The sequence below is a fragment of the Montipora foliosa genome, chromosome 1, assembly GCF_036669935.1.
Source record: "Montipora foliosa isolate CH-2021 chromosome 1, ASM3666993v2, whole genome shotgun sequence".
Taxonomy (NCBI): Eukaryota; Metazoa; Cnidaria; class Anthozoa; order Scleractinia; family Acroporidae; genus Montipora; species Montipora foliosa.
Genome location: NC_090869.1, coordinates 14044044 through 14053002, shown reverse-complemented (window position 1 = coordinate 14053002; position 8959 = coordinate 14044044). Strand labels below are relative to the sequence as shown.

The 8959-nt window shown below is 39.2% G+C and overlaps 1 protein-coding gene across 2 annotated transcripts in view; it reads right to left on the bottom strand.

The window, feature by feature from the left end:
- Window positions 1–5495, bottom strand: part of LOC137988707 (uncharacterized) — a 13780-nt gene extending 8285 nt beyond the window's left edge. Inside the window, exons 1-2 of one of the 2 annotated variants that reach the window (XM_068834704.1) lie at window positions 5228–5495; window positions 2647–3141 (exon numbers count right to left, since the gene is read on the bottom strand). In XM_068834704.1, the coding sequence (XP_068690805.1) occupies window positions 2647–3141; window positions 5228–5288 (556 nt within the window). In that variant the 5' untranslated portion in view covers window positions 5289–5495. Of the gene's footprint in view, window positions 1–2646; window positions 3142–3495; window positions 3561–5227 lie in introns of those variants that run through there. The other variant, XM_068834748.1, reaches the window with a different exon arrangement.
- Between the last annotated feature and the right edge of the window lie 3464 nt (window positions 5496–8959).

The window sequence follows — 8959 nt, the reverse complement described above, 5'->3', positions numbered from 1 at the left end:
TTATTTTAAATCAAGTTCATTTGTTATTTATTTACTTACTTTATTAATAATATTGAGAAATCATTTTTTCCGATGACGCCCTCCTTCCCGTCGACGCCTTTATTACTTACAGGCCCATGCAGAACATTGTTGGTCTAACAATGTTGGGAGTTGTCGGCGGTTGTTGCTTGGTGCATGCAAACGGACACAACAAGTGCTAACATTGTTGGTCTAACAATGTTGGAAGTTGTTGGCGGTTGTTGCTTGGTGCATGCAAACGGACCCAACAAGTTCTAACATTGTTGGTCTAACAATGTTAGGAGTTGTTGGCGGTTGTTGCTTGGTGCATGCAAACGCACCCAACAAGTGCCAACATTGTTGCTCTAACAATGTTGGGAGTTGTTGGCGGTTGTTGTGTGGTGCATGCAAACTGACACAACAACTCCCAAAATTGTTGGCGATCCGCCATGTTTAAGCTGCGTTTGAACACATGACATCACCATCTTACGATTGCAAAGTGTGTGTGAGGGTCCAACATTGTTGTGGGTTCCATGCAAACGGGCGCAACATGTTGGCTTCGCCGGTCACTAGAATAAACGAAATGTTGGGACTTGTTGGGCCGAGGTTTGACCTGATTCAAACTGCACACAACAACATCCAACAAGTCCCAGCAAGTGTTAACATGTTGGGCCCAACAATGATGGGTCCGTTTGCATGCGCCTTAAGGTTCCTAAGAGTTTATAAGAGACGACGACGGATACGGCAACGTCAACAAAAAAAAAGCCGAATAATATTGTTGGTTAATCGAGAGAACTGGTCGTAGCACACGTGGAGCTTGAAATTCAATACATTTATTGTCCAACGCTGAAGAACAACACGTGAAATAACCAAATTTTAGCTTTTTTTAATGACAACGGGAGCATAAAACGAGGGAGCTTTGAATACTTTATCTGTGAAACCTTTCAGTTGGTAGCAATCCGGATGCAGGGTACAGTAACTCCAATCACCTTGTTTAGCATGAAAGAAAGATGGCCCTGATAATCGTGAAATACTTGAAAAAAACGAAGTTTTTGTAGCCATGACCATCTCTCCTACCATCTCAGAACTGGCTTAAATGTCGCTTCTTCGCCGGTCAATTCCCGCTGTTTACATTTCGCTTTCGGAAATCGAATGTTTCAAGGGCACTTTCACTGCTCTAGGGCCGAATCTTTTACGAATCCTCTTGGGTCTATGTTATTGGGGGGAGGGGAGAGATCAGACATTCTGAATCCTGAGCTTTCTTGGGGGATCAGAAATCCTGAATCCTCTCCTGTGTTGTTGTATAGGGGATCAGAAATTCTGATCTCCTTTCCCTGTGTTCAAGTGGGGATCAGAGATTCTGAATCCTCTCCTGTGTTTTTGTAGGGGATCAGAAATTCTAAATCCTTTCCCGTGTTCTTGGGGGGATCAGAAATTCTGATCCTCTCCTGTTTTCTATGGGGAAAACTCTCGAGACAAGAAATTCAGAAGATCATTTGGTTTCTGATGCGTGGCTCAGAATGGAGGTCAGGTTTCTTGGAAGAATTTTGTGATTCCTTGCAAACAGACAAACTTTCCCTGTGAATTTTAACACAATTTTAAAGTGCCCTGTGATCAAAAAATCAATTCTTATTTTTCTTTGGATTTCGAAACGATGATATCTAAACACTAAGCGACCAAAGCCTTAAATCTTGATTAAAAAAAGACGCCTGTTTATTTTAACTGGAATTTTTCTATTTAATGGTCCGCCATTACTTGAGAGAACTGGATCGAGAAGAAAATGACGTCAAAGGCTCACTAGTTTAAGAATGCACTGCGTGTGTACGCCGCAGAATTAATATGCAGCTTTCAGACTTTTAAACTCGCGTTTTGCATATATAACAAGCTGCATTCACACGCTGAAACTTTAAGCTAATGAGCCACTGAGGTCCAATCGGTTGGTTTTGAACGTGAGTAATGGCGGACCGTGAAATCCAAAACTTACACTCAAAGTAAACGGCCTTTGGATAAAAATCAAAGCTCAAAATTTTGCCAGTCAGGTGTTAAGCAAACACACTTTCAAAATATGAGAGAAAAAAGGAAGTGACTTTTTTTAATCACACGGGCACTTTTAAGATTCAGAGTAAATTACGAAAACCCTCTTTGGAACAAGTAGTGGTTATGAATTTCTGTGGAAGCTCCACATTTCATTTTCTGCCATTTAACACTCATTTCCGGCGAAACTTCAAAAGCTGTATCATAAAAAAGTTGAGACAGGCTCCGAGACAGGTTTCCATTTTACGCGGAAAAAACAGCTATTTTTGGTGATTCTCAGTATTTGTTTTGAATTTTTACTAAATTGAAACACCACATTTTAGTCTGGATCGCGTTCTTATAAAAATAACTGACATTTGATTTGCACTCTGCAACAACTGAGTTTTACACCATTCACTCAAAAAACGAGGTAAAAATGGCAAAATTGTGTTCCTGATCCCGTAGCAATCATCTGCGAGATTTGTTTCAAATGCGAAATAATGATGGCGATGTCATTTTTTATTTACGTCTGCATGCAGCGACACGCATGGGTTACAACCTTGGTGATGGTACCGATGTAAGTAAGGTATTGATAGTGGCGCAGGCTGCATAAAGGATTAAAAAGGATCAGCTTACCAGGAGGTGACGATGTCGACGGTTGTCCAGTTGAAGGCTCTTGTGCCGTCGGTGGGACCGATGAGCTCGTACTTGTACTGGTGGGAGATAATTGCACTGTTGCACTCGTTACTGTGGTTTGTGAAGAACTGGGTGAGGTTGTTGATACACTTAATGAAGCAGACGATGAAGAAGTTACTGACATACTGTCGGAGACAAAACTGCTGGCCGAACGTGATGACGGATCGACTGCAACAGTCGTCGATGAGAGGTCTTGGGTGAGAGTTGACGAACTCCCTAAAACATTACTGATTAAAATGCTGGACGAACGTGATGACGTGTCGACACCTCTCGTCGACGACGGAGTCGTCGATGAGAGGTCTTGGGTAACGGTTGACGAAAAAGTAGTGGTCGATGTAGGCGAGTTTGACAGTGAAGATGTCGTACTGATCGACGTACTTTGGATCGTCCCGCTAATTGAGACACTCAACGAGGAACTTGAAGAAGGTGTTTGGCCTACGAAAAAAAGAAAATCATGCATAAAAAGATAATGACAATGAAGCTGATTATTTAAAGGGAACTTCCACTTCCACGAAACAATAATTTTAAGCCGAAAAAAACAATCTTTGCAATCAAAGTAGAAAATCAAAGTAGAAACAAAATGAATTGTAGAATCACTTATTTTCATTTTAAAATTTCCCCGACGCCGCCATCTTGAATAATTGTGACGGTTGCCCTCTTGTTTTGACGCAAAGAAGGCGACCATAACTTTTGGGTCAGCAATTGCCTTGGTCACCCTAGTCTCGTCCCGAAACCAGGCACTAAGCATTTCGTCCCGGTTTCATGTAAACGGCTGCAAAAATTTCATACCAGTCCAAGTTCATTCCGGTCTGAGTTCGTCCCGGCCGGTCTCATGCAGATACGCTTTTCTGTTTCGCATCGTTAACCGCTTGGTCATCATTATTGCGCAATTCCAAGTAATCAGGAATTGCGTGCCCTTAGCGGAGCGCTTTGCGCGAAGGCGTGAATACGTAAGACTGGGTAGTTTTAATTTGCGAGAGTAAACTGTAGCAGGTTTGGATTACTTTGTTCTTGAAAGTGTCTTGTTTCACACGTCGTTGATTGGTCGGCCATTTTTTCTAGTTTTTGTAAGACTAGTACTGAAATGTAGCAATCAAGGTGGCAAAAAGGCTGCTACAAAAAGCATTCAGAAATGCCCATTACCCGCTCCCCCCGGGTATAATTGAATAAATTCTTCATAAAGATCTACTTTTGGATACGAAAATGGGAAATGAGGTAATAAACCAAATTCTCACAGGCGCAGAACCGCACGATTTCTTTCGAAACATTTAAACCTCGTCCACGATCTGATTGTTTCGGGTCGAAATTGTGATCATGTTTTTGTAAAGCACTCAGTTGAAACTGTCTCAGTCATTTTTTTTCCATTGAGACCACGTTGTAAACAAATGTAAACAATCAGTAGCTATGAGTGTTACTGTGACAACGCACTCGTGTCAATCATGATGTAGTCCTTTTTCCGAATATACAAACACCACTTCATTTTCGAGTATTCCGCTCTCACAAGGACAGGAGTAAGAAAAACAGGTATCACGATAATAAATTATTAACTATTTTTCCTCGTTATTATAAAATCAATGAATAAATCATTCACGTTGCTCCGGCTGACTTTTTTCGGTGTTGCCAAAAACTTCTAAGAAACCCGATCCATTTCAAATATTTGAATTCTGCTATTAAAGAATGATACGGGGCACCCAACGTCAATTTTCGGAAAATATCTGTTCGGAAGACGATTTGAGATCTAGAATTCTCGGAACATTTGTTGTAAAATATCTTGCTTGCCTGCCTGTCCTAGGATTTTCGAACATCTAAAAGATGGTATAATTGCCCATTTTTAAAGGATTTTTACCCTAAAAAGCTCACCTAGAATTTTCGGGAGTCTTTTCTCTGGCTGAATTTTCGAAAAGGTAAGTTTTGATCCCTTTAATTTTCGGATCACTAGACTTTCAGCTAGGAAATCCGAACAGATGAAAAAAATTTAGGGAATAAAAATATGCCTATATCTACCGTTTAAATACTAGAATACGTTTAACAATGCTATGTCTAAGTGGTTTTAAACTATATTCTCGTTGGGTGCCCAACGATTGTTGTAACCCGCAGACAATCTCGACTTCCTTTTTAAACCTTGTGCGGGCAATTTTGAATTGAAAGTCTTCGAGTATGCTTGCAGTTTCTTCATCGCTGATCATTATGACTCCAATCCTAACTTCATCAAATATCGAAAATAAACCCCACAGTTTAAAGCCAACTGAGGGCAATACTGTGGTTCTAGTGCACCCTTCAACCTCAAATGCGAGAAGACATTATACCTTTTTCCTAGAAAACTAACGGTTCAAACAAATATAATCCCACAATGAGCTGCTAGTTCAGTTGTGAGTAATCTTGCATAAGAAACAGTTTTTTTCCTCTGCTATTTACCATCTCGACTACGTGATTTTAACGGAATTAAAGTCGCCATTCACGGCGGTGCCCGGCTTTTAAATTTAAAATTGTTGGCTCGGTAAGATACAGCACACTAACTCACCGTTAACGAAGATAAGAATCTCACTCAATAGTAACGCGGTGTTGAAATATAACTTTGCCATTGATCCCCGAGTTAAATTGCCAACTTTTAACCGAAATACTTCTTCTCGAAGATTGCTATTTTGTTACGATTAACTTGCAGTCCTAAAAAACACAGACGAGAACTGAATCGAGTTGAATCTGCCAAAAAATTGACTGTTTTAAATAAATCGTAGCTCTGCGATGCGTTAATAAGCACGCCTAAACGAGTAGCTACAATGGTCTAATTTTTTCACAAGTGCCTGATTTACGTAAAAATGTCCATTTCGCCATAGCAACCGTAAATAAAGTTCACCGAAAATTGCCCTGGAGCAATTTAATGTTTCAAGTTTTTGGTTCTCAGCTCTCAGTTGGGTTTCCATAACTCAATTCAAAGTCAAAAGAAACACGTGAGCATCAATTGCTTACATCATACTGGTGTTTTCTTTCTGTCGCATCACTACGGAATACAATTCGCTGCTTCATATAATATATCAAAAATTGGTGTGGGGAATATATGACCTATTTCCCCGTATTGGCCCACAAACATCATTTATATTAGCCCACAAATTTCGCTTTGTATATACTTGGTTTGACCATAGTTAGTAGATTTCTGTAGTGATCACAATTATAATGGGAAACCCATACATCATGTTCGTTTAATCTTTAATTATGATTAACTGATATATGTGGCAACTGCTGCTGCTAATAAACCATCACGGTCCGATAAAAGTACGCAGTTGTCACTTACGCTCCATGCGGAACATCGCACAGTTTGATAAATTAAAATGCTCACGATTTCACGTACTGACGGTGATAATTTCAAAACGCTCTCCCCTGTTTCGAGTAAACGTGTTTCTTAACATTCATTTACTTCTTTACTTCTTTTTTTTTTAAATCATTAGGGTGATGGAGTAGTGCTTTCATGAACCCAGAGGTGTAAAATTAACATATTCAATAATTGAAACACTTTCACGAATCTCTTTAATTAACGTCGACTAATATTTAGGGTATCAAGAATTTATTCTTCTTCTTCTGTGCTTTTAATAGCTATCACGCGCAAATGAGATTGCATTGAAACATCACTTATGTTAATGTGGTAAAAAAAGTTGCTGTTAATGTTGCAACACAACAACAAAGACTAACTTTCCGTGACTTACACCGTGACGCCCCTTACCGTGGCCACATAACTACTTTTTTACAAATTGTCCGCCAATCAGGATGTGTGAATTTGATTGACAGTCACGCCTCCTTCCAAAGTTCGCACAGTTGTAAGTTGAACACCGATGCATGGGTTGTTGAGTTGACGTATTAAAATTACGCGTAATTCTCAAATGTGAAAGTTTGTTGGGTGGCCAAGGCGTGTTGCACTGTAAATATCAAATACCCTATATTGTTAACTTATCATACTACATTTGTGTTGTACATATAAGTCTTTGTGAAGCTGAGCCTTCATTTCTGTTAATGTTGAAATTAATAACACTCAAATTTCACTGACAGCCTTATCAGCTTATGTACAATGAACATAAACTGAGCATTTTAGTAACTTTTTGCGGGGAGACCAAGCATTTTAGGCCTGTTCCAAACGTTGTGCTTCTACCGTGCCGAACTCAAATGAATTTAGCTTGGCAGTGGCACGACGATGGCACAGCAGCGGTTTCAAACGTCGAACCTAATACAGTCGCGCCAAATTCAAAAGACAAAACAAACCATCCATCCAGCGTAATAGTATGCAAATAACGCAAAATACATTAATTCAATTTATGAATTGAGTTCGGCGCAACAATAGGCCACTTCGGAAAATACCATAATACTCATTGTATCCAGTTTCTCTTGGAACTTACAATGGTCCCAAGAGAAAACAAAAACAATGCTCATGCAAAATTTGGGGGGACAAACGAAGAGTATTATGGTGTTTTCCGAAGTGGCCTATAGCACGCCGTTTGAAACCAAGTCGTGCTACTGCCGTGCTAAGTAGTCGTGCCGAACCTAAGTCAGCCGTGCCGCGCTTAATGGTTTCAAACGGCGTGTTACTGCCGTGCTTAAATCGAAATGACAATTTCATTTGAGTTCGTCACGGCAGTAGCACGACGTTTGGAACAAGCCTTTATTGGGGAACAATGAGCATTAATTAAAATGGAGCATTTTAGTTGCAAAATAAAAGCATAACGTACAGAAGCCTAACTGAGACGGCTATACTAATTACACAGCGTCTAGATATAGATGCAAGTGTTATGCAATAGCCTTAATTATAAAACCCTCTGTTGTGACATCATTATAACAACTCGACTTGACGTAGCATAAAAAAAATTCAACGTCAATGATTTTTGACTCATGGATTGCGGGTTTCTCGACCGTACTATAGTGCTTTTTGTGAAAGAATGTTCCGGCCTACATCTCGGACAGGTATATTTGTAACTATTTGAGCCCAAAGGAAAAATAACAATAAATTTTATTATATACTGACACCAATGAAATACCAAGTTCGCTTTCGCGCGAAAACATGATATCTTCACACGTGAAAACGACTACTGTTGCTATGGTTACATATGAAAATCGCGCCTTTCGATGCCTTTCGTGAAATGATTTAGTATTTCATTGGTGTTTATATAAAAAATAGAATATTACATGGCCGCTTGGAGATACGAAATATCTCTTCTCGTGTTGAAAAATATTTCACTCGCTCGTTTCGCTCACTCATGAAATGATTTTCAACACTCGGAGAGAAATTTCATATCTCCGCGCGGCCATGTAATATCCTCTATTATTATATAGATACTGATGAAATACCAGGATTTCCCCTTTTACTGAAAAATCATATCTTCACCGCGCGCAGTGAACATATCATTTTTATCTTTCACATGTGAGATTATAGGTGTCGTCATGCTAACGAACACGATTATCCAATAAAAAGCGAGCTTCCTGTTCATTGTAAGGTACTTTTGTGCTTTATTATAATTCTCCTCTACTACATTAACATTTTTATTGCAACATTTGACATTATCATGATTTGTTTTTCATAAATTTCATATCTTGTTTCATGTTACACAAAATGCGTGTTTTAGCGGTTGGTGACCACTTTTTCATCAGTTTCGAAATTGAGTAAAACAAGTTGTCTTAAATCTGGACATTTCATCAATATCTATATAATAAAGAGAACATTACATAGTCTTACATGGCCGCGCTGGGATACGAATTTTATCTTCATTGTCCTGAAAGTATCTCTCACTCGTTCACTTGCTCACTCGTGAGAAATACTTTCAGCATTCGAAGATAAAATTCGTATCCCCGCGCGGCCATGTCATATCCTCTATTTACCGCTACGTACATGATGGTAACATTACTTTTGGAAAGAGACTTGATTGCACGTTATCATTTCATGTTTGAATCAACTGTTCGTCTAAACAGGGTTTTTAGAATGTGTGTACCTGAGGCTTAATTAAAATACCTACGATTCATTTCGCCCTGAACTCTTTCATACACCATTAAAATCGAAATTAATTATTGGGTATCCAGTCTTTTAAGACACAATTATCTTATTGTAGCCAATGTTTTATCCCGCGGCCTTTGTTTGGTCTACTTTAAGAACCAATTTTGGACCCCATTAAGTATGCCTTTTTTGGCTAAGCGACAAAATAATGATATACTTAATTAAATTTATTTGTGATCATCGTAGGCATCCCAGCGGTTTCAAACTTGCTTTTTTAACCATTCG